Source organism: Phalacrocorax aristotelis, chromosome 6 (assembly GCF_949628215.1).
Source record: "Phalacrocorax aristotelis chromosome 6, bGulAri2.1, whole genome shotgun sequence".
Taxonomy (NCBI): domain Eukaryota; kingdom Metazoa; phylum Chordata; class Aves; order Suliformes; family Phalacrocoracidae; genus Phalacrocorax; species Phalacrocorax aristotelis.
In genome coordinates this window covers 58240534-58266134 of record NC_134281.1, presented here as the reverse complement: position 1 = coordinate 58266134, position 25601 = coordinate 58240534, and the positions used below count along the sequence as shown (strand labels likewise).

Here is a 25601-nt window from a genome sequence, read left to right as displayed (position 1 = left end):
AAGGGATCAAAGAGCTAGACTGTCTAATTTATCTGTAAGCAAAATCCGTCTTAAAGCTGGCCAGTATCCCACAGATGTGCGCCCACTGTGTAAGCTGCGAAGTAAAACTTTTCCATCTTAGCGCCATACCGAAAGTAAATTTAACCTCAGCATCCTCAACCTTTCATATTACGCTCCTCCTCCCACATTGCTTTGTGCACGGTTTACACAAAATGGCAATCCAACATTAGGAGACTAAAATGAGGTGCACATTTCGGAATAAGGGTTTTGCTGTTCCACAACGATCATTAAGTCACTTTATGCCCTTGACTTGGCACTATTTCAAAATTTTAAGATCAACGCAGGCATTATTACACAGAGTCCTCCTTAATGGAGATACTTTTACAAAATCTGCAGAGTGCCATTTATAATTGTGGCTTTCGGACACTTTTTCCATTCTTGCAGAAATTCCTTTCCAGTGTTTCAATACCAAACTCAACCAGCCACATTTAAGCAGTGAAATTCAAATGCTGTTTTATGTATTTGACATATAGAATCCTTAAGACACTTCCTTTAAAAGTACCTCAGTGTAGTAAATACAACTATATTCATTATCCACAACATCATCCAGACATACACTTTATTAAAATAACAGAAAAGAAAGATTTCGCAAGCAAGTCACTTAGTAAAAGCACTCTGAAACAGACCGTCAGAATAATTATAGAAAACCCACAGATAATCTTATCAATTCAATATTTAAGAATCAGACACATCCTTGTACATGTTTCTTCTGAGACAAAGTAACAATACAGTTCACTAACCAAACTTTATGTATCCAGCGTACCAAAAAAATAAGTGGTACCACAAATTCAGAAATCCCTTGTCTTCACTGAACAGCTAGTACGTGGAAGCACAACAGGAAAGTAACACAAAATTCAGTTTGTTGAAAGGTCTGTGAAGATTCTCTCCCTGCAACTGCCAGAGTCTGCTTTTCATACTTGAGGTGGAATGGCTGAATAAGTATAGTCTCTAAACAAGACTACCTATGTGAAATGAATTCAACAGGAGACTAACCTACATTCTTATTTCCCCAGCCTCTGCCTCTGGTCTTTCACTTTGTTAAACAGAGTATTTCAGGAGGTTATACCTGATCTACAGGGGTCTTGTCCAACTTTTCAAGTTAAGAAGGTCAGGTTATAAAAATGCATATACACAAAATGCAATTCCCAAGAGGAAAGAGAGCAGGTCGAGCCCAGAAATATTGTTTGCAAGCATTAACAACCCCAGTGAATGGCAACGCCATCCAAAAGCGCTTGGGTTGCAAAGACTTTGGTCACAAGAAGTGTTCGGTGGGGTCAAAATAACAGCAGAGATTTAAGCAGTCTTAACTTTTTTCTTTATAAATGCAATGAAGAAGACAGACTATTCATTAAATATAAAAGCAATTTTATAAAAACACATCAGAATTTTATTGCTTGAAGAATACAGCATATGAAAAAGCACAAGACTGTCCAAAAGAAAGGTCACAAGGATCCAAACATATTACACCATACATACCAGATGCAGTAAAATGTTAACCTGAATTCTGCATCAGAAAAGAAAGGTGTGAAAATATACCTAATATTATTTAAAAGGAAAAGACTCATTTAAAATATAAAGTGTGAAGGTGTTACAGTACAAATTAGAAAAGCCAACACTGCACATTAACATTGTATCACTAGACTAGATTTTCTACCTTTGGTACTTAAACCTTTACAGAAAACCACCTTCCTCGGTCAAACCTTGCCTAACATAGCTCATATAGTATCCACAAAAGGTTTTTTTCTTTTGTTTTTTCTTCTTTTTTTTTTTTTTTTTTTTAAGTTAAACATTCAAACAAATGCTATTCTGATTTTCACTGCATGAATGCGTTTAAGGAAGTGTTCACATTTATTCAATATGCAACTCAGCGTATCTCAAATTTAAATCAAAAGTCACTATGTGACCAAGATCTGAATATGTGCCAATTGTACCTTGTTCAGATCTTTCTGTAAAAATGGGCACACCATTTTCTGTTTGCATCCTTATGTAAACAGGCTGCTGCAGCCCTCCCCAAGATTTCCAGCTAGAGCAAGTTTCTGAGGACATAAGTTAATAAAACAATCCATGTTGTCAAAGAGCTATTGGATCGTCAACAGCAGCATGCAAGTGGCTTTTCTAGTCTGCTCAGATTAGTGTACCAGAAGATATGCCAGTATTACTTCAAGTAACACATCAAGAGTCAGCAACGGACACTACTGTGCTTTATTTCAACACAAAGAACAGCTGCTCATCCATTAATCAACAGAGTTTTCAAATCAACTATCAAAAGGACTACTACATCATTTCTGTTCCATGTATTGCTGATCACTCTTGGGGAATAGTTTATCAAAAACTTGGACTTACCTACGAACCAATTTAAATGAAGAAAATGTTATCTTTCAACAAGGTATCTTAGTAATCCAGCGGCAATCTAGTCTGGAGAATGTTAGCATTATGCTGACAACAATGACTAATCAAGGTTAAATAAATTCCCTCTTTTATGGCAAGCATGCTCTTAGCTTCAGCTTTTGCCTTCATAGGCTTGAATAGTTAATCATTCCCAGTTACGTCAGTGGCACTACAACAATTCTGTTCCATCAAGTTCCAGCTTTGTATTTCAACAATATGAATAGATCTGGACTACGAAATACCATCAATGACAGTTAACATTAATCTGGAGTGGAATAATAGAAGGGTTAGTTCTTCAAACCAGGCAGTCTGTGAAGTGAAATATTCAGTTAGGACTGTCAAGGGATGCCATAATAAAACCACGGGTTTCTTTTTTTCACCCCTATACAAAAATGACTGAATTTGTACAACTCCTACTAAACATACCCTTTCCTAGCTTGGTGAAAATGTATCATTTTCAAATTTTAGCAAGTGTGGTATTTTGAGCATATATAATACTTATTGCCATATACATCCTCATTTTAAAAAGAACTGAGAATTCAGACTCTACTATGCTGAACTCTGCTTTTTTCCCATTAACAGATTATGCCTACTGTACCACTCCCCCAAAAAACAATTAAAAATTCTAAGTAAGATTTTATAGTTTAGTTAAAAGGGAAGAAATGCAAATGTGGATTTAGAGCTTTTTGTATAAATCTCACTATATTTTATAAACTTGTTGTTTATTGTAACACTGTTTATTGATCAAATAAATGACGCACTGCTATCTAAAATTTCCATATACACCATTAAAAATCCAAAGTTGATATGATACTGAACCTTAAATCTTCAAGAGTTCAAAAAAAGACAGTTTATACATGTACAGCACACAACAGCAGACACCCCTAGAATACCAATTGCCAGTCCATGATGCATACAAACTTACAGGTAAGCATTCATTTCACTGTTTTCATTGTGCAGGAAAAATATTTCTTAGTAAAGACAAACTCAGCTGGTGAATTTCAGATATCATCTTCATCATCTTCATCCTGAGAGGATCCTGCCTGATTGGATGCACTGGCTGAGGCAGCAGCAAGCTGCGCCTGTTGAGCTGCTTGTTGCATCTGTAGCCATTCCTGCTGCGCCAGTTCTGCTTGCTGTTGTCTAGCCTAAAGACATGAATTTAATTGTTAAGGCCATACATAGCTTGTGAAGAATCTCTAAAGCACCTTATCTTTAAAAGCAGTTTTATCTGCACCTGCAGATTCCTTTTGTATGATTTTTATTACTTGTACCTATAAAAACATATCTAGAAGTACCTTAATTGTTTGTACCGAGATGCCTAGCTATATTCTCTCTTCCTCTAAAGAGGCCGCCATTTGGAGGATTTAGTCACAAAAACAAGAGGCAGGAGCTGGTGTGCTTAAGTTCCATTGTAAGGATTGTGCTGAACCACTTCCTAATGGAAAAATTAAGTCAGGCAAAGCAATGCAAATTTTAGGCTTCAATTTCAAGGGATCTTAGCATTTAATCGCAGTTCTGAAACAAGAGCAGCTCTACTTCATTGATTACAAATACTAAAACTTGCCATTATGAAACCATCCAACAGTACCACAAAGACACACGCTGTTACAAAAACAAAGCAAGCAAGCCACTATCTTACTTTGCGAAGCAATCTTTGGCAAACAGAGCAGTGTATGATCTTCTCAAATTCGGGTATGCAGATTGAGGATGGCTTTGCTACAGAAAGGCACAGTCCTTTACTGAAAGGTACAACATGTTCTAACAAAACATTTCAAATAGTTCAGCTGGTGACCTCTCATGTTTCTATCCAGGGTTTTCACTTGTTTTTCAGCAACTACTGTTCATATCAACAGTATACTCGTCAATTGTATTGAAGTTAAAAATTCAGTTTCTATTTTGAGTGAATTTTAGGGAAAAGTTCTTAAAAATCTTCAGTCGTCTTCACTTTTCTACTTTTACAAGTCATCACTAAGAATGTAATGATTTCCCTTCTAATCCCATTGCACTGACTGAATTTTCCTATTTTTTTCCAAAGCATCGGCAAATTTCAGTTTTGCAAACCTCAAGATGCTAAAAGATGATGCATTGGAAAACGACCAAAACCATTTTATCTACTTAGCGAAATGAAAAAATGGGAGCCTTTCATTATTATATGAAGCGTCACATTTCCTCAGTCTGTTCTAGCATGAAAAGAAAATACTTTTACAGAGGGAGAAATCTCTTCCCAATTAAGACTTTCCAACATTTCAATCTTCAAGTGGTAGTGAAGTTACAAGGGTTGGAAAATAATTTAAGACATTGTGAAGTTTTAAACAAAGGAAGACAGCAGCATCTGTACACGTAGGAGAGGCATAAATATTTATCACACACAAGATAACAATAGGGCTCCTGACCGACCTTGCTACAATGAAGTTTACTGTACGCTCAACGAGGTGATACACATGCATGCACCAGAAATCAGAGGCTCAGCACTTCACACTGGATGGATCGTTTTGTCAGCGCCTACCCTCACTGCCGTATTTATAATGATATCACTGAGCCATTTCAAAAATGGGGAAAAAAGTTAAAATTCCATTGGGCTGTATTGCCTAAGAAGCTTTATAAGCATCTGATAAACTTAATTCATTCATTGCAAAGATGAACTTTAGTGAGGAAGCCTCAAAAAACCCCAAATCTGTTAAGGCCCTTGTTTTGCACAGAAACTTACAGATATGCATGAACATCAGGATAAGCCATTCCACTGACTTCAGATATTTACAATCATCCAAACTATAGGCGTCAAACATTCATAAGATTAACAGGCAAGTATTTTAAAACTGGAGCAAGAAGTCAGCATTAGCGTCATGCTCCAGAATATTAACATGATCAGCACAAAAACGAACATGCATTTGTGTAAGTATTTTTAAGTATAATTACAGCACCTCCAACAGCATATCACAACTAGCATTTTTGAAAAATGAGACTGCCATCTTTGAATCTAAACAAAGATTTTTCCGTATTACCAAAGAGTATTTAAAAAAAAAATTCATTCATACAATCTTGTCAAACTTGCATGCGTTGCCTTAATTAGACATTAAGGCACAGTATTATGGAGTTAAAAAAGAACATACCTCAACAGGTCATTCCTTAGATACAAGTGTGGCTTACGCAAGGCACCCACGGTTTTAGCATTTTTATTTTGTTTTAATGTTTCTCAGGAGCTAGTACTCCCTTAACACACCTTATTTGATGCTTTTTTATTTTGTATAAATCGCTAAGTTAATTGAAAAAAATAGTAATTACAAACCAGTTGTCAAACTGACTATTATTTGTAAATCTCACCCTTAGACCAGAAGCAGCCATACTGGTCTTTCTAACGTTAGTACAGTCAAACAGAAGTTCAGCAGACAAGAATTTATCATAACTAGTTCACTGCATGCTGACAGTAGCTACAGGGTATGCTGAAACATTAAATGCCTTAAAACTCATCATGCATTTAAGATTAAAATAGTTGGCACGTAGTAATATGAAAACCAGCAGTTATTGTTTTGGCAAGATACAAGTATAGCGAAAGGGAGTGAGGGTCGCAGTAATCAGACATGAGAACATGTAACTGAATAAGCGTTTTCACCAGAGGAAATTAAACAAACTGAGAAAATTAAACTCATTCCTTGGTTAAGAGGAAAGAGAAATCCAAGAAAATTTTCACATCACTTAGTTTAGAGAATGGTCGTCTTGTCAAACTAAGAGAGTAGTGAGGAGAAGGATGGTGTAGAAAGATAAATAAATAAAATTGCTCTTCCTAGGAAGGTTGGAGTAGATGATCCCTGAGGCCCCTTCCAGCCTGTGATTCTGTGAAAATTGGCTTTTAGTCATTTAAACTTGGAGATGTTCATGAGCTATCTGGGAAAGCTGGGAGGGCAAAAGGCGGGGATGAAGGAGAGTGTGTGTGTGTGTGTGTGCACGCGCATGCACACCGAATTTGCAGGCAAATGGTTTTCCTATGCCTGAATTGCCTCTTTAAAAATTTATGCATGAATTCACTCAATTAGAGTCTTGCCAAGAGTAAAGAAAGATGAGAAAGGACAAATTAGAAATTTCAAACGATTAAACATTTCTTTCAAAGCCTAAGAAAGAACATTTGTGCACTGATGGCCAGAAACAGAAAAGATATTGTCACTTTTTAATGCATCAAAACTGGTAATTTCCTAGAACACCAGCTGTCATTCTTTTACTTCCTCAGCCAAGTAATTCTTAATGTATTCTCTACAGCAAAATGGAAATACCTAAGTATCAGCATAAAAACATACTTTTTAAGCATAGAGTATAAAATTTGTCTGTATACAAAGTTCTATATGTCAAATCACAGAAGTAACAAGTAGCAGCATCTTATATTTTGACTTTACTTTCCCCAATTCAGACAGGCCAAGGTCAATAGCATCTTAGATGCAGTTCATGAGGAAGGGGATATTTCTTGAGGTGTGTGTGTGTTTTTGTGGCACTAGACCTGCAGCATTAATTTTTCCAACCTCATCAGTACAAGTATTGCTTCACTTACTTTTGCAAATAATTCCTGTTGCTGCCTTAGAAGCTCTTCTTCCGGAATGCCAAGGTTCTCCAAGCGTGAACTGGCCTTTCTTCTCTTTAGTGCTACTGTTTTGCATTCTTGTAAGACTTCTTTTACTTCACTGATGTAGGAGCCAAACCCCAAACTTTCTAGTGCTACAAAGAAAGAAAGAAAACACATTGTTCATCTTCTACAAAGCTTTTGATAATAAATACAGATTTGTTTAGTTAAAAGAATAATTAAAAAAAAGTAGTAGAGTTTGATCACTCTTCTATCATCTGGTGACAAAATTCTGTGTTCAGAAAGAGGACCTGACAGCTATTTTCCCTGTCTCTTCTCCTATGCCATTTAAGAGTGCGTGTTTTCAGGCTAGAAAAGTCAAGGTTAGTCCAGTACAACCAAGGAAGTCTGCACTTGCAGTGGATTCAAGGCTTTCAGATACTTTTCTTGCTAGAGAAGGTCATTATTTTTCATAAGACATCTTACTCCCATCCTCTACGTATGAGAATCAGGCATCTAAGAAGTCCTTCCTATCTGAATTGTTAGCCTTTAATCTCTCAGGGATTCTCTCTTCCCAGCTATCTTACAAGTCTTCAGTAGAAGGTAAATTAGCAATGTATAACAGAGCAAAAACAATGCACGTAAAATGATCACAGATCCTTCATTAAGACAGAAATAATTAATATTGCCTTAGGCTTATGAATTTTTTAGCTTTTTCTATCAATATCTAAACTCATATTTCAAGTGCCAAGAAGCTAAAAATGGATAGTTCACACAAAGTTATGTAGGATCTCTTTATTGTTTTATTTCTGAACAGAAACCCTTTTATCTATCTCCACATGAAAACGTATTCAGAAACTAAAATCTTGCACTTTTATCTGCCCAAAGAAATTGGAAATGCAGCTATATCCTGCAACAACAGTTTTTTTGAAGAATGCAAAAGTAACAGGAAGGATTATAAAAACCCAGGTAGAGTATGTGACAAAAGGCACGTTCTGTTTCCTGATTCACCATTTACTGTGATACGCCTCCACACATACACACACCTCAAAGTGGAACCTATTACGGAATACGCTAGAAATATTACATAAACACCAGGTATGCTAGCAACAAGTATCAGTTTAATAAAATACCTGGTTCATTTCCACTGTTCATACAAATCAGTTTTCTTTACAGAAAGATAGTTGGTTTAACCTTTATCTTACTTTATTTCAACCTTATGTCACAAGCCATTCAGGAAATAGCACTAAAATAAACCGCACAACGTCAATCAACAACTTGCTATAAACAAACTGTTGGTGTAACTAACTCAGACTATATTCTAACATTAATTTTGTAAGCAACCTTCCCCTACCCGTAACTGCCGCAGCATGCCATTGTATCATACACCTAAACAATAAGCTAAAGGCATTCTCTAAGTTTTCCACTTCCAACCTGTACTCAAGGAGGCAATACACTGTCTTCAGTAGGGCAGCACCGTGCAGCCATCTAGTCATGCAGGACTACCATTCCTTTAACAGATAACATTTCAGAAATGAATTTACATACTACCTATTTCTTAAGAAACATAAAGTTAGAAGACAAACTGATTCAGAGATAATCAAATTACTTCAGAGACAGTATGTCAGTTCGGCCTCGGCCCACGCACAGACACTGGAAACACTGTCTTAATTAGCCCACAGTTTCTACGAGAATTATCAAAAACCTTCAGAAACTTGTTTAAACCAACCTCAGCAGATATGAGGCAAATCCATGTCTCATGGACCAGAACTAGTTAGCTAAGCAGCCTGTAAATACTGAAGAATTCATCCAACTTTAAAATGCAAACATTATAATGTTTATAAAAATAAATAAAATACAATAAACTAGCCAAAGTAATAATTTTTAAACCAAAGTATGAAATTCAAAGAACTCCACAAGTCTAACATCACCAAGACAAACCATCATAGCAAATATGTAGGTGTTTGTCAAAAGAACATGCAGAGTGATCAGGGCTCGCAATCTGCTGCGTTGGAATATGAACAACTGCCCAATCTGAAGTCAACAGCAAGATATGCTTTTACAGAAATTTTAAATTTCCCTTAAAAGAAAATAAACTAATGGAAAGAACTTACAGTTATGTATTGAATATCACACACTAAAAAAAGAAATATCAAAAAGAAAACATGTGCTATAACCAAGACAGATTTGTACAATTGTTCAACATAATAAAGCTTTGAAGAACCACATATGCACCATAGGTCTAGTGCATCAAAATTTGTCCGGCTGTGAAACCACTTAAGAAATTTACTATCTTGTTGAAACACATCAAGGCTTTACAGAACACAGGCATGGAAGGAATATGAATCCCTTTATACCAGCACAGTGCTAAAATGTGCGACAAGTAATTATTACTTTAGCAGAGCTACTGTTCCACCAAAATTTAAGGTCTATTTCTTGAGTCTGAAATCTACATGTCTACCCAGACTGATGAAAATTCGGTATCTTACTGAGGTTAGGATGATCTCACCAAATGTAAACAACCATCCCAAAACACAGCTTGTTGGTTTTTTTTTTTGGGGTGGGGGGGAGGGAGCAGACTTCTTGTATTTACAAACACCAAATCACAACTACCCTTTGCCCAGATTCTTCCCACTCTTACAGACTGCATGAAGTTGCAGATCTCTGATGAATCAGTTAAGAATAAATAGTTCTATATTTGTTTTTTATATAATCAGGTCATTCATATCCAAAATTTTTAACTTTTTGTGCTCCTTTCAAAGAAAAATATCTTCCAAAGTAACACCCCAAACATTAACAGTTGTTTGAATTTCTTTAACATTAAATGCTAATGTAAACACTGCCCATACCCTAACAGTCTATGAAAAGAAACCATCAATCCACAGCCTACCTTACTGCACAACAGTTATATGTAGACCAAGTTATCAGAGTAATTGACCTCATAAAAACAGTGATTTAACATCTCGCCATTTTCAGAATTCAACGGAAGTTTAATTTATCATTAAAAGCCTGCTTCATCATGACTCACCTAACTGTCGAACAAGGCTATTTTCTCTTCCAGGGTGGAAGGATATTCATTTGCTTATTAGAGTCTCAGACCCACAACTGGGTTCCTGATGGTGGGACTCAACAATAAACACAGAGACTATCTCCACTATTACGCAGCTTTGATGCCTTTAGGTACTCTCCAGGGAAGCCACTTTGTGTTTTATCACTAGCAGTGAGCACTTGACAGAGTCTGAGTACATCTACCAAATCGGATCTCTCACGGGATGCAAGAAGCCTCTGCTTTCCTTTCCCTATGCTGTTGACAGCACAGTCAAGCGTTTGTGCTGCCACACAATGAAAGACAGCCAGGACTTCATCTATGTGAAGTGTAACCCAGTGGAAATGGGAGAGAGTTCTAGCTCTGCGCGTGGCCACACAGTCATTTTCACTAGCGTGGCAAAGGAAGGGGTGTCTTAAGCACTGCTGCTGCCAAACACGTAAGTACAATGACAAAGTGCAGTTTCGCGTTACCTCTATTAGAGTCCAATGGCAGGGTGTCACCAACCACAGCGACTCTCCCCTTCCTCCTTCACAGTGAAATACCCTTCCTGCTCCTCACTCCAATCCAGTAACTTCTGGGTTACAGGAACAGTCAGACAAGCAAACTCACCTGACAGAAAGCTCTGCTCCCCCCTAGATTCTCAAAAAGCATCAGGGTCAGTTGGATCAGCAATTACTAGATCCAGCTCTAGGGAGGGTACAAAAAGATTCCTCTTAGCGGCAGCCTGTGTCTAGACTGGACCAGGTGTGATGCGATGGCTGTTAGCCTCATTTTACTTCCAAGCAAACTGGTCTGAGCATTCAAAAGAAAGAAGATACCTGGATGACCACAACAAACATATTTCAATTACTCAAACTGTGAGCATCATTGCCATGGAGCGACATTAAAAGGCAGTCAGCACAGCCAGTATCTAGAATCTACGAAGATGGATGAAAATGCTGAAATGCTATAGCTATATACACATAACCACTGTTTCCAAAATTAGCCATCTAAACCCTCATACCTCACAGAGGGAACATCTGCCAACTGACCAGCATCTGCAAGAAGCTAATAGCGCACACACACCTCCCTAGAGATAAGAACAGCAGAATATCCAACAACAATTCCTTCCATCTCTGGAGCATTACAAAAACAGTTACACCTCCAATGTTTTCCTTAGTGATATCTGAATAAAAAATATGCATCTAACTTGAAAACTATTTTTCCTATCCCTAAAATCTGGTAGCATAACCACCTAGAACCCAGCAAAATACTTGGTTTGGGACCACGTGCTGATATGAACACACACAGTGCGTACATGGTATATACACATGCGCAACATACACACACACACTTTGGTTGCAATTTGTTTTCCAAAACACCCAGACTAACCCTACAGCAGCAATAGGTGAAATCTTTTCTAAGGACCGCCACTACTAAGCAAAAAATACTTTCATACATGAATTCTTTATCGTCCTCAACCCTAAAGATCATGTCTACTTCTCTGTTAGGAACTGAGCTCAAACGTTTGGTGGTCACTTGAAGACAGTATCCATGTACTTAGAAGCACCATACTCAAAGTATGCTTCCACATGCAAACACAAGTCTTACTCTTGACATCCTGAGCTTCTGTGATGAAGTCGCTTTGCTAACCTTCAAGATTTACACATATTTTATTTAATATTAAAGCTCATACATGCAACATATTTTCTTTGCTGTTCACAATCCAGTCAAATACCTGAAACTCTTCTAGAGAGCAAGTTGATATAATCTAAAGGAATCAGATTTTTTTTGTTGTTTCAAACAGAGAATCCTTACCAAAAAACCGTAACATTTTTAAACTACCTTGATACCATCACAGTCCTGAAAATAGCTCTACTGCAAACGCTACTGTTAGTATCTCTGCCAGGCAGCAGAATAAAGTACTCTTTCGCTGTTACTGCTCTAAATTTGTTTGCCTCAGACACTGGTATCAACAACCTTCACTTAGCAGCGAAGTGAGTGACTCCTGAAAAACGACGCCTGTTGCAGACTTCAGGATGAGGCAAGAAAACTCCCTGTTTGCGGCAGAACTTAAAGAAAAGCAAGTGAGAGACAGATGGAGAACTCTCCCTTTATTCAAGCAAGGGGAAGTGGAAGTCAACAGCAGAAAAAGATGCAAGGGCATAGGTCACGTTTAAATGCTTTCTATAACAGAAACAAACGCTTAATTTTAAGCGATCGGACTCCAAGGATAGCCCTAGAGAAATATTTTAGTCTTTGTAAGATCCAGATAGGACGACTCTGGATTAAAGCCAGGGCCCCACGTTCCCATTCACGCATCTTTTGTCAGCCTCTCATTGGAAAGGCATTCAATAAGTTCAGGGTCTTAAAGCACGCTGTAAAAGAAATCTGCATAGCCATTCCAAAAAGCAGACCTCGTTTCACAGGTGCGAAAAAGACGAACGGCTTTGGCGGCTTGACTCCGAGCACCGCAGACTCTCCGAACCACAAAATGAGAGCGAGCTGGACCCCAGCAACAGCCGCTCCAACCACACAAAGGCAACCTTCCCTTGCCATGCGACTGACAAGCCAGGCAACACGGGCTTTTTCCTCCAGACCCTCAGAAGACCCCTGCCTTTTGTCTTTTGTATACCTACAATGGGAAAAAAAAAAAAAACACCCCACGCAGAGGAAGAAGCCGGCAGGGGACGGGGGCGGCTGGAAGCGCGCCGGGCAGAGGCACACCGCCTCCGGGAGCTCACCTTGTATGACATGCTCCGGGGAGATGGTTTTCTTCTCCGATTTGTTGCAGATCTCGTTGGCCTCGGAGGAGATGAGGTGGATGAATTCAGTGCAGCAGTTGACCACCAGCTCCCGGGCGTCGTTCGCCACGCGGACGTTGGGGAGGGTTTCTTTGATCATCTTGTTGATGGCAGCCCTGGGGATGGTGAGGTCGTCGTCGTTACCCGACGAGGAGGCCATCCTGGCCGCCGCTACCTCCCGCGCTCACGGGCTCCCCCTCCGCTCCCGCCCGGGGCTCCAGCGCGGGTGGGAGCGGGCGGGGGGCGGGCGGGGCCGCGAGGGGCGAGGCTGAGGAGGGGCCGGAGCGGAGCGGGCCGGAGCGGGCCGGGGGCCGCCAACGCCGCCGAGGCGGGAAACGCTGCCGGGGCTCGGGGCTCAGCGCTCCCTCAGCGGCCACTGCCGCCTCCGCCACATCCTTCGGGCGCTCCCGCCGCCGCCGCCGACTTATGAACAGCCTGAGGGAAGGCGAGCCGGCAGATCGGCCGAGCTTCGCGCCCGCCTTCTCCTCCTCCTCCTCTTCGCCCTCCTCCTTCCCCGGCGGCGGCGGCGCCTGGCCCGACCGGACCCGACCCGACGGTGAGGACGGCCGCGAGGCGGAAACGGTTCGGCTACGGGCTCGACCTGCCAGGGACGCCGCTTCCGCCGGAAGGTGGGACACGCTTCCGCCGCCTGCTTCCTCCCGACCGGGGAGGGCCGGAAGCGTTGGCGGCGCGAGGCGGCGCCACGTGCGGGTGGTGGCGGCGAGGGGTCGCGGGGCGGCGGCGGAGGGACCCGCAGCGCTCCCCGCCGTCGAGGCCGGGGGCTCTGCGCGGGCGGCTGGGCCCGAGCTCTCCTTGTGGAGCAGGACTCGGTCCTCGGCCGGGCTTCCCCCGGTCCCGCACTCCCCCACCTCAATTTCTGTAGCAGCGGGGGGGGATTTTGCATCCTCGGTATGCTCGTTCCTGATGCAGGACGAGTGGCTGGTGCTCGGCTCTTCGTCCCCGATTTATCCACGGGTTGCCATCATTAGAGAATCACAGAAGGTAGGGTTTGGAAGGGCCCTCTGGAGCTCACCCCGTCCCACCCCCCGCTTGAGCAGGCACAGCTAGAGCGGGGGCACAGGACCGCGTCCAGGCGGGGTGGGAATGTCTCCAGGGAAGGGACCCCACAGCCTCTCTGGGCAGCCTGTGCCCCTGCTCTGGCACCCGCACAGGGAAGGGGTTTGTCCTCCTGTTCAGGTGGAACTTCCCGTGTTCCAGCTTGTGCCCGTCGCCCCTTGGCCTGTCGATGGGCACCACTGAAAAGAGCAGAGTCCCATCCTCCTGACACCCGCCCTTCAGATATTTATTGGTATTGATGAAACCCCCCCTCAGCCTTCTCCAGGCTGAACAAACCCAGGTCTCTCAGCCTTTCCACACAAGGGAGATGCTTCAGTCCCCTGATCATCTTGGCAGCTCTCCGCTGGACTTGCTCAACCACTTAGTTGTCCTTGAACTGGGGGGGCCCAGAAATTACCACAGCAGTCCAGATGTGGCCTCAGTGGGGTGGAACAGAGGGGAGGATAACCTTCCTTGCCCTGCTCACTACACTCCTTTTTTATAGTAGCGTACATGTTGCGTGAAACAAAATTAACCACACTGGTGTTTGTGGAAGGCCCAATAAAACCTGCGGTCCTGGTAGTTGATTGTTTCTTTGTGCTGCAAAGGAAAAACACAGGATAAAGCAGCCCAGCCTTGAGCTGCAGGCCAGAGACATCCACGATTAAGCAACAGAGAGGAAAGGGGATGCTGCCATCGCAGCCTTCACTGCTGGCAGGCGTGGGGTCCTGACCCTGGGACCAGACTAACATCAAGGGTCTGCTGAATAGGGGAACGCCACGACAAGGCCAAGGTGAGGGGCGGAATTAGGTGAAGACTTGGTAGTCATCCCTTGCCTAGCCCACAGCCCCAGGTGTGCAGACTCTAATAATATGGCTCTGCCACTCCCTACACTGCTTATCAGCTGCCAGAAAATTAGGCCTAAACTTATGTCAAGAGCCTAGACAGTTTCTAACAAAACACCCTAAGGGAAATATCTAAACCGAATCAAGAAGCTGTCACCCACTGGCACCAAACACAAATCACAAGCAGAACTCGTGGTTGAGGGTTTAGTTGTGTTGCTTTTTTAAATTATAGAAGCGTGAACATTTTCACTGAACCATGAGGCTTTCCCTCCCTGCTCGCCCCTCATTTATCTACGCAAGCAGACCCTGTTCAGCTCCAAAAGTTGTAGCAGGGCATGCTGCAGCGATTAAGACTCTGGGTACAAAGATATGTGGGGACTAGGGGCTTCACACCAGCTATAAAATCAGAGAATGGGAGCAACTCAGTGGAGCTCCCTCTCAGCTGGCCTGAGACCCCCACCACCTTTGACCTTGCTGTCGACTGCTGGAACACCAAAGAGGCCATATCTTCCTTCCCCCAATCTCAAGTACTTATCTTGCTCTACCCATTTTGTCTTATTATGTGTTGAGCTTACTGTATGGGTTAAAGCAACTTGCTTAAGGACAGTGGAAAATTTAATAAAACTGTGATACGTGTCAACCACCTGGTGTCTCGTCAGTCAAGCGCAATAATAAACAGAATCCGTCTCACAGCAGGTAATAATCTGGGAACGGTGTATGACAGCAGGCCTGGCTGGTCCTTGGACATCTCTGGCCATAACCCTGCGTAAACCTTAACCCTCAGTGGATGGTGATGCGGTCTGCCTCTCTACCGGCGCCTCGGGGGTTAGAGGGGCGAGTGGCCCTGCTCCCTCCAGTGCTCTACTGTTATTTAGTTCCCCCCTTCCCATTTGCAGCCTAACCACTATTCCCACCTCTGCCCCGTCCACGCGCTGGTGTTGGGGTACAGGCACCGGCCTGATATTTTGGAGGAGGAGGTCTGAGTTAGGGGTGGAACAGAAATGAGGCTTCCAGCTGTGTTTGTTCCTCCAGGCAGGCCCCTGCCTGCAGTCCCTGCAGACTCCACGCCTCAGGCCTTGCCAAAGGGTCATGGCTGCAAAGAAAAGCAAGTGTCACCTGTAGCATGTGCGGGAACTGCCTACGCAAGGGCTGCTGCTTGGCTCCTCGGAGCTAGCCTTTGGGGAGAGGCAGGGCAGGGCAGGGCAGGCCTCCTGCAGGTCCCAGCACGGAGTGAGATTTAGGCTTAGTGAGAAATACTGAGGGAAAGAGAAAGCCAATTCCTGTATCTCCAGTGAGTTCCTGGCTTAGCCTCAGCTGACTTGTAGGACTAGGGTGGGAGAGACAGGGAAAAGACCTCCTGATGCTAGAATTTTGGTTTAATAAGTACTTATTAGTATGCCTTGAAAAAGGAGAGCCTGTGGCTTAGCTTCAGCCACTCAAGGCACTGAAGGCATTTAATGAGTTTAAATTACTTCTTACTAATATGTTATTTTTGCAAAAAAATAGTACCCAGAAAATAAGAAGGTGTTATTTTGAGGTGTTTTTAAAAGAACATTTTATTGTCCACTATGTGTAATATGCCAGTAACTATTGCATATAAAGGAAGCATTCAGAATATTATACATATCTGAATAATAAATATTCTAGTTGTGACATTTTAAGACTGATGAGACTTTCTCTTATGTTACTGATAAGTAGATCTGATTTCTGAAAATGAGAATGCTCTTGTGATTGAGGGATTACTGTACTAATTCTACTATGTTCCAATAAGTAAAAAGATTCTAATAAGTAAAAAATATTTTATGATATTAAGGATCTAAATCATTTACGTACAGTACACATCTCTATTCTGATATGTGAAGGGGATCAGGTTAATATTGAACATGCGAGTATCAGTCAATGTTCATGTTCCCATGAAAACAGATCTCTGCAAAGAGGAAACATTAAGTAGAATAAACCTATTGTTAGAGGATTTTAATTTCAAGGTCCTGCAAACTGTGAAGTTCAAAATAAACGCATTGAGCTGAATATCTTAGCTAAGCTCAGATACGCATCTTGAATGCCTTTTCATAATTACAGAGCAAAGGCATTTGAATAACAACGTACTGCATTATCAGTAGCCACAAGAAGTAATTCCAATTTGCGCTATATAATCTCATACTTATTGTGAAGGTTTTCCCAGGTCAAAGCTCTTCCTACTTCTCCACCTTAGCAATTTGATAATGTTAAGACTTGCACTGAAGATTTTGTCATGATGAAAAACCATTTTGTAGAATATATCAATGGGTAGATCTCCATTTGGGTCTGCGTATTTCAGGGTTGTCATCGGAGTATACAGCGTATTAGTCTGATGGCGAAAAGGTGGATTTTCTGCAAGAATTATCTTTACTGTATGCTGTCAAGAATGAGAAACAGAACTATTAAAGAACCTTTACCAAAAAGACAAAGTAAAAACCTAGTTTTCAGTTAAGCAGAGGAAAAGTAGAAGAATGAAGTGCCAGAATTATGTAAAGCCTTTATGTATTTTTATTAGATTTTTTAAAAAATATTATTAAGGACATAAGAAGTACTTCATATTTATTCTTAGTCCTATTTCTGTTTATACCATGGTGATAGCACCTTACAGCTAACTATCCTGAGCAGTCCTCCAAAATTATGCCTGTATGCCCACAATAGGTAGATCCTTCCCATTGCACTTCACTGGGAAAGGGTCAGAACTGCACTTTCCAGCAAAATCTGGGAATCTTCAGTTGACCCTGAAACTATTCCTTGGCAGTAAGCACCAGAAATCATTGTCCCCTTCCACAGCTTGCCTAAACTTCTCTTCCTGCAGAAAGCCCCCAGCACCAGAAACTACCTCCATGTATCTTCTGTTCTGCCTCGGTGGTCTGTGGTAGCTGAGTGAACTTCCCATTAGCGGAGGGATTACTAGTGAGATGGAGAGGAGTGGCTGTAGCCAATGGTGGGAGCCCTGAGTACATGTATGGTGACACTGCAGAAGGTTCAGATTTCACCAGATGATGTGTGTGTCAAGTACCTCAGTGGTATTTAAATTACAATTCATAGTTGTCTTCAACAGTTGAAAATAAACATTCTTTTAATATTCTGAAGGGTTTTGTTTAAAACTCTTAAGATTCTCCTGAGGTTTTTAAAAATAATTTTAAATTGTGTCAATTACATTTCATTAAATCTAACGCTTCTACCAAAAAAAAAACCCCCACCAACCAACCAGAACGTCCATAAATGACAAAGAGAAAGCAATTCGAGAAAAAGAAGACAACAGAGAATTGTTGATACCTCTGCAACATCCTCAGCGCTTTGTCCCAGGCTCTGGAAAATTTGTTTGTAATTTTTCAGGTAAATATTAGTAAACATCTCAGCTGTTTCCTCATCCGCAGCTGAAAGATCCATTTTCATTCCATCTTCAAACACTTTTCTTTCAAACTCTGTAACCACTGGGCCTGGTTCAATCAAACTTAACCTGTTCAAAAAGCAAAAATATACTAGTTTATTGACTACCCTCCATGGGAAATACACCTCTCTATCCCTCTCAAAAAGGAACATCGAAGAGTCACGGTGTTCGCAAGCAATATTAAACAGTACATTCTGTGAAAGCAAACCCTACCACATGATTGCTCCCATGCTCCTGCCCATCTACCTGTAGTAGCAGAAGTCTGTGTAGCTTAAATTTCAGGGAAGTGCTGTAACTTAATTCATGGCAGAAGTGAGTGCAGTTTTTAGCTGCTGTCTCACAGCTGTGGAATCGAAGGATGGTTTATCCACAAGAACTTATAAAATATTAAGAAAAATAATTAACAAAGCTCACTAATTTCTGGACAAAATCCTACATGTATTTCTTTGTTACAGCTTTCCCATGCTAGCAGTACTGAAAGAGAGGGAGGAATTGCCCAAACATGGAATTTCTTTGTCAAGCTGTCAGCATTACGTAATTCAAGATCCCTCCACAATATTATAATAAAACACAACATTGAGAATTTTGCTGAGGGTGGACAGATTTTAGCTGCTGCCAAATCTGGAATATTTTATTTTGCTTAGTGTGTATAATAGCAAATCGCTGATACAGCTAGTGGTCAGTCCTTTCCCGGTTCCTTTCGCAGGCAGTAATTACTCACAGCCGCGATGTTTGTCAAAACACGCTTTGCGATAGGACCCCTTCCTAAACCTGGGTTCTGGTCAGGCTCTTCTTTAGAACTAAATCAAGCTATTGACCTTGATAGCAGAATTCCTACTGCTGGAATAAAGCCCTTTCTCTTGCGTCACTCTTCACACTGGACCTCGGACTATTCCCATTCTACTTTCTTTTTTTAACCTTTTTGCTTTATCTTATACTATTGAAATCTTATTCCGAATTCTGGTATATCCTGTGTATCATTTATAATATATTTATTTTAAATCCCTCCAAACTTCTCAGAGCAGTATGCAAAACCACAGTTTGGATGCTGCCTCGTCTCTGAAATCCCATGACAGCAGCTGTCTCTTCCCCCAGAGCACAAGGGCTAAACGGGTAGGCGCACAGAGATGCAATAGATATTTAACAATTGTTGGGCTGCACAGAAAGAATAGTAGCAGAATTACACAAATGGGAATATACATGTGACAAATCAAACCCCAAAGTCCCACAGACAATGAGCAGGACCATTCTCTTAAATATTGTCTTAAACATTAAGAAATAGCATACCATATTCTTCTCGCTGTCCTCCCCCCTCCTGCCATGATAGGTATCTCACTCTGCGTTCCATTCTGATGGATTTCCACTTGCTCGCTCTCTATGATGAGCCCTTGAACTCTTTTTGTCTGTGACTTGCCTAAGTCGTCTATTACCCTTTCTAAAGGAAAATACTACAGGGTGATATGATAGTTTTATTCCTACGATATGGTATGAAAGAGTCTGTTTCCAGAAGTGTTTCATGTTTATTTCAGCATCTAGACCTTTTTATTTGCTTACGTAGTGTGAAGAACATGGACATTTCTATGTCTTTGTGATGTACAATCTCCATGGGTTCCTCAATCTCTTCCTCCTAGATAGCAGCAAGCTTTAAAAATTTGTTTGCTAGCTCTGAATATATTTTAAATTATCTAAAATACAGTTTACACCAGCGGATCAATACTTACTGCAGTTTGAACTTGAGTGCTTGTATAGCTAAACTTTCGCAGAATCCTTCCACAGCAAACTTAGAAGCAGCATAGACATCGTTAAATAATATACCTGATGGTACAAACAAAACATCCTGAGAATGTGATTCTATTCAACATACTAATAGTTTAGTTTTAAAAACTCTTGTATTATCCAGAAATTTCTACAGTTTTGATGGGAAAACATTAGAAAAATCCTTGTGTATACTGAATCTAAATACTGATTTTTTACATATGTTCTCAAAATTGCGTATTCTAGGAAAGGATGCTTGACTACTGCTTTTCCTCCTAGCTGATGCTGCCATCTCTTTGGCTGATATTAAATATTTTGTAGCCTAAGGTATGAAAGTGTCCATACATACGCCACCATCTGCATTATTTATCAGCAAGACTTTAATAGGCTATAGATGGACGCAGAAGCTGAGTGCAGTGCAGGAGACGCAAGCTGGATCTCTTGCATAATTGTATCTGAGTCATTTAGAAAAAGCACTACATCAATCCATTTGGGTGGATGGTAAGTATTGTATTAAACAATAACAACACTTGCAGCTTGACTTAGGAGCCTCGCTCATCAGAATAATCCAGGTGAGATCAATGCCACTGTTGTAATAATTGAGACAAATACAGCGGGACCGGATGGAACACAAGAGTAGGGGCATCATTATCTGTGGCTAAAATTAGACTCTGTGGAGTTTTATGAGAGGAGACACTTTACAAAAAGGTGGTACAGTTGTCCAGCACACAATCGGATTTTATTCCATTATTATTGTGCAGAGTGTAGTAAGCTTGTTTGCCTGTCCCTGTAATCTTCTGCAATAGGAAAGAGAAAGTGATGCTACTAAGCCCTGTTTCCCAGATAACAAAAATAAAAGAATAAACTTTTTTAAAAATAAATACAAATAATTAGTTTGAGTTAAAACTCAAAAAAAAAAAATCACTCTGCAGGTTTTGTTGTTACAACATCTTGAGAGTAGTTGTGTAGTAACATGCTACCTAGATGCATACAAAACATCAGGTCTAAGTGCTGTGCTTTTTATAGTTGGAACTTCAGCATTACAAAGCACAAGAGTTAGATATGCTAGCTCCTACATGGTTTTTTCCCCAGAGAATACGAGGTAAGCTTTAGATTTTGAATTATTGAACTCTTATTTCAAACAAACAAAAACCAAAACAAACAACTTTGCCTTGTATTCCCATGACACTGCTTATTATAACTATATGCCCGCTCTTTCTCCTCTTCATGTCAGGCAAAATCTCCTTCAGGAGTCGAACTAGTCCAAAGAAGTTGGTATCCATCACAGTTTTCATTTCATCTATGGTCTGACATTCAATAGGTCCAATGAGCCCCATTCCAGCATTGCTAACTGCACAAAATGGAAGACAACAGTGAGCAATAACTGTAAACATTAACTTGCAATCTTTACTGGAAAGCATTTGAAAGTAAAACAAGGATTAACGATTAAATGATCCTTAATAATCCTTAAAAAAAAAGGATTAAAAGACGTTATTCTGTCACTAAAGCTTTGCAAATACACTTGACATTTCCGTATTTTTTTATTTCTAATCATGCTTTTAATACAAATTATCTGATTTTTTGAATTTTAACTAATTTATTTCTGATCAGTCCTTTTTTTTAAGTTATAACAGGGTTACAGGAAAATAAACCAAAAATGATCTATATTTGTTTATAATTCAGTATTAAGAATTAGTTAGTACCCAAAGAAATGAACAGAAGTCTTCAATTTGTTCCAGAAGCTGATAGACCAGGCTATATTTTGGTCTGCTTTTAGTTTTGGGGTTGTTTTTTTTTTTTTAACACTCACATCTTCAAGAAAAAAAAACCCATGCACTTCCATTGATTTTTATTTGCCTCCCAGATATTTGTAAGTGGGGAATGATTGATAGAACTGGCATCCTGCAATACCACTAGCATGTCAAATTAGAGTATAAAACAGTTTGCAGAAGCAGATTGTTAAGCAGAGTTTTAATAATTAATCAAAATAAAGGCAGGTCCAGAATTTTCTATTAGAGAAGATTTAATAGCTGATGGCATAAGCAATTTCCATCTTACTAAGATATTAATATTTATTTTTAGCAGAACAGTATCAAAACACTTCTTGTTGAATGATTTGTGAAGTACAATTACAATTCTCAACATAAAAGTACCCTTACTTTCTCTGCATTTGTTCTTTTACTCACTAATCCCCAAATGCTGCTGCTTTCTTAGTAGAGCGAGCTGTTGCCTTCACTGTAAATAGGGCTATACTTCATCGATAGGGCAGAGCCTTGTACATGAAGATGCCAATTCAGGCAAAAGTTCTCACGTTTTCTAAAAACTGTATCATCTTATCCAAAACACTTCTCTGTGATCAAGTTTCTGCTTTGTAAACAGGGAAAACAAGCTTCCCTGCTTCATAGAAGCATGGTGATACTCAATCCACTCACATCGGCATGAAGCCTGAAGAACCTTGAACAGAATACACTATATAGTTGTTATTTGATCATTTAAAAAATACATTTGATATTTTAAAAAAACTTCTCTAGGGTATTTGAGAAGATGTTAAATAGAAAACTGGTATCTGCTCATAGGATGCACATCCTGTACTTGCCTAGGACATCAATCCTTCTGTCAGGGATACTATTCACACAGGTTTTAATAGATCGTTCATCACAGACATCCAGTTGTTTAATTTCGAGGGTTTTGCCCAGCCTGTGACCTGCAGCTTCCTCAAGTGGCTCTTTCTTGGCCAGATTCCGCATTGTGGCATACACTGCAACACACCAGAAGCAACGGTTATCACTAGGAAAACCTCTTCTCTGCCAGTCTTACCAAGAAGTATTAAAGAATATTGCTTTTGCATCCCTATCTTAAATGTCAGTGATTGAACCCAGATAAAAATTTAAAGTAGAAAGAATCTACTTTCAACACATGTTGTCACTGATTTTCCAGAGTCTGGTTCTGAAATCTCCATGAAATTCAAAAAAGGAGAATTAAACTGCTATGCACAATGAAGAACATGCAGCATATGAAGATGATAATATCACCAGAACATTAAATAATGGGTATCAAGTTATGCTGCTAAATCATTTTTAGGTACTTAAAACCTAATTTTAGACTCCAGATATCCTTTTTTCCCCCCAATCACCATTAGCACGTTTAGCAGAACAACCGTAATTTTATTAAAGAGTGCAAGGCAGATGCTTCCTTAGATTGCAAAAATAGACATTTTTGCTACTCCCCAAAATAGAAATTAGTTTTATCATTATTGTTGCCTAATTACCCAGAAAACTATGAATCTGCATCCAGTCAGTTAGCAGTAAAATACTGCGAGAGCGTGAGACACTGAATTACCTGATTGCTGTATTTGTTTTGCCATCCATATTCAATCATAGCCAATACCCCATTCTGCAGGAGAAAGACAAACCTGAGCCCCTTTGTTCACCTTATGCCTACACAGGGTTGGAATAATGAAACACACTTAAGGAAAAAATTGGAAATTTAAGAACTGTTTTCCTAAATTGATTTCTTGGGTCCTCAAATGGGCACATACGTTTCTTTCAGCAAAGATTTTAGTAGCCAGAAGCAAAGCTAAGTTCAGCTGTGAATGTATATCCAAGGTAGCATACTGCAGACATTTTCAGCTACTTGTTTTTATACTCTCCTCTGGTTTTGTTTTTTTTTTGTAAACTTCTCAGTTCAAATAGCTTGTTCAGCTTCAATACAGGTACAGAAAGATCATCTGCTTACAGAAAGCAGTATATTTTCACTGGATTGTATTTTCGTGACAGTAGGAGGGGGGAAACTGATAAGAAACAGGTCAAGCTGAATACAGTTGCCCGTTAAATTACAGAGGAAAAAAAGAAGAAGTACTGCCTCGAGGAATACATTTATAAAAGGATAAATAACAGGTACATTGTTACCTTTGAATCTTTTCTGCTCATCTTTTGCCATTTTTACAGCTAAGGCCAGTCCAATTCCTGAGGAGCAACCTGTAATGAGGACATTTCTTCTTGCCATTCTTTTCACTGGGTGGTTGAAGAAAGGGTTGTTCTTGTTCAGAGGAGCAACAACCTAAATGTAGCTACAGTATAACGTCATTGGCCTTTAATGCTATCTCCAGCTTTCCTGAGTCAACAAATCTGAAAATGGACACCTGGACCCTGCATGATTAAGGGATAATCTCCACCTAGACAAAGACAGAAGCAGATGCTCCTGCATGAGCTTATAATCTGCATTATCAACATGGACTATAATACAAAATTTGATTAATCTTTAAAATTCAATATTTGTAAGATACATGGATTATTTTTTTTAAATAGTGGAATAACTAGCTTATATGCTACTGGCAGGAAAAGCCTTGCCACAGTTACAGTCTGTAGTGTCAAGTCCTCTATTCTTCTGCAAAAGAATGACAAAGGGATTTCTTCCCTGATGCCTCACTATTGTAAGAGTCCTAATAGGCTTTACAGAAAAAGTAAATTGAAAAATGGGATGTGGATTTGGAAAGAGACAAGTTGTTTAGACAGATTCCTCACATTTCTTTTTGGCACTGTTTACAGCCAAGAATAGAGAAAGCAAACAAGTATGCCGGCAGTGGAGAATGGCCAGGAAGACGTTGAACAGACCAGCTTCACTACATCCTTGCTAACACTGAAATCTCTTTGGACACTTTCTATTCTTCGATTGACAAGTTGAAAAAAAAAAATCAGTACTAGCATGATGTCTGACTCTGTTTTGGTTTTGGAGAAAATATTCCACCAATACAAACTCTGAATTAAACAGGGACATTTGGACAGGCACTTTGGTGCAGTTCACATTTAACATACAGTGACTGTAGGCATACTTACATTCAGAAAGAAAATCAGTCTCTTGGGAAATCTATAACCCATCCTGAGTGACAGAAAGAGAATCACCTTAATAAGCAATTACCTTCTGAACAGCATTCAGCTTTTTGCAATGCCATTATACGCAGAAAAATGTTTTCCAAGATTCAGTAACCCCATGTTAATGCAATGCAGTTCAGAAGAATGAACTTAGCGTTCCAGGATTTGCATAGATGAAAATTGGTTAGTAACTCAAGAAAAGCAGGACTCTACAGAAACATTTAACTGAAATTATGATATTAGAAAAAAAATGGTCCTCCTTCCCAAAACAAATAAATTCACTTGAACAGCATAACAAGAGGAATCACTAACTTCTCAGACAAGCAACAAAATAGCAAGACAGCATCTAATGTTAATGAGAAAATGTAATTACGATTCTACATATTTATCAGGTGTGACCCACGGTTTTACCAGAGAAGCTAGTTTCCGTATACACAATTTTAGTGCAAATGCTACTTAGCTGATTCAGATATTAGGCAAATTGCTTTTGCTACTCATGCACATTTATATTTAGTACATGTAGGAGGAGCAAGTAAGGCTTTATGTAACACTACATTAGCGGAATTCCACGAGTGTTGTGATACAACTGTAATTACAGAATGGTTATATTTTTCCACTGAAAATCCTGGTTTGATGTGCTTACATGTTCCTTTGCTTTAAAAAAAATCTGTCTGAAATTTGATGCATGGATTTCTAGCCTGGAGGCAAACCGATCTGCCTAAAGAGAGGAAAAAATTAAATAGTTTAATATTTTTCCACGTATTACGCTGGTCAACCTAATTGTAATGGTTTTTCGTTTACTATTATGTAGAGAAACAAATAGCTTGATTTAA

The 25601-nt window shown here is 40.0% G+C and overlaps 2 protein-coding genes across 2 annotated transcripts; both read right to left on the bottom strand.

The window, feature by feature from the left end:
* Positions 1 to 1408: 1408 nt before the first annotated feature.
* On the bottom strand, positions 1409 to 12989 carry DR1 (down-regulator of transcription 1). Its single transcript, XM_075098144.1, has 3 exons — positions 12770 to 12989; positions 6989 to 7152; positions 1409 to 3596 (listed from the first exon to the last, which is right to left on the bottom strand). Exons 1-3 carry the CDS (start codon positions 12987 to 12989, stop codon positions 3450 to 3452), a joined length of 531 nt encoding a protein of 176 aa, XP_074954245.1. The 3' UTR covers positions 1409 to 3449.
* A 3286-nt stretch (positions 12990 to 16275) lies between these two features.
* LOC142059367 (retinol dehydrogenase 8-like) lies at positions 16276 to 25127 on the bottom strand. Its single transcript, XM_075098143.1, has 6 exons — positions 23806 to 25127; positions 22490 to 22655; positions 21069 to 21244; positions 19864 to 19957; positions 18028 to 18211; positions 16276 to 17125 (listed from the first exon to the last, which is right to left on the bottom strand). Exons 1-6 carry the CDS (start codon positions 23900 to 23902, stop codon positions 16892 to 16894), a joined length of 951 nt encoding a protein of 316 aa, XP_074954244.1. The 5' UTR covers positions 23903 to 25127; the 3' UTR covers positions 16276 to 16891.
* Positions 25128 to 25601: the final 474 nt, after the last annotated feature.

Excerpts from the sequence above, each read along its gene's own strand:
- DR1 (XM_075098144.1), bottom strand. The coding sequence starts at position 12,989 with ATGGCCTCCTCGTCGGGTAACGACGACGACCTCACCATCCCCAGGGCT. Across the intron at positions 7,153-12,769 it reads CCCGGAGCATGTCATACAAG|CACTAGAAAGTTTGGGGTTT; the intron begins GTGAGCTCCCGG and ends CTTTCTTTGTAG. Across the intron at positions 3,597-6,988 it reads AACAGGAATTATTTGCAAAA|GCTAGACAACAGCAAGCAGA; the intron begins GTAAGTGAAGCA and ends TCATGTCTTTAG.
- LOC142059367 (XM_075098143.1), bottom strand. The coding sequence starts at position 23,902 with ATGGCAAGAAGAAATGTCCTCATTACAGGTTGCTCCTCAGGAATTGGA. Across the intron at positions 22,656-23,805 it reads TGAGCAGAAAAGATTCAAAG|TGTATGCCACAATGCGGAAT; the intron begins GTAACAATGTAC and ends GGTGTGTTGCAG. Across the intron at positions 21,245-22,489 it reads AGGATTGATGTCCTAGGCAA|CAATGCTGGAATGGGGCTCA; the intron begins GTACAGGATGTG and ends TTGTGCAGTTAG.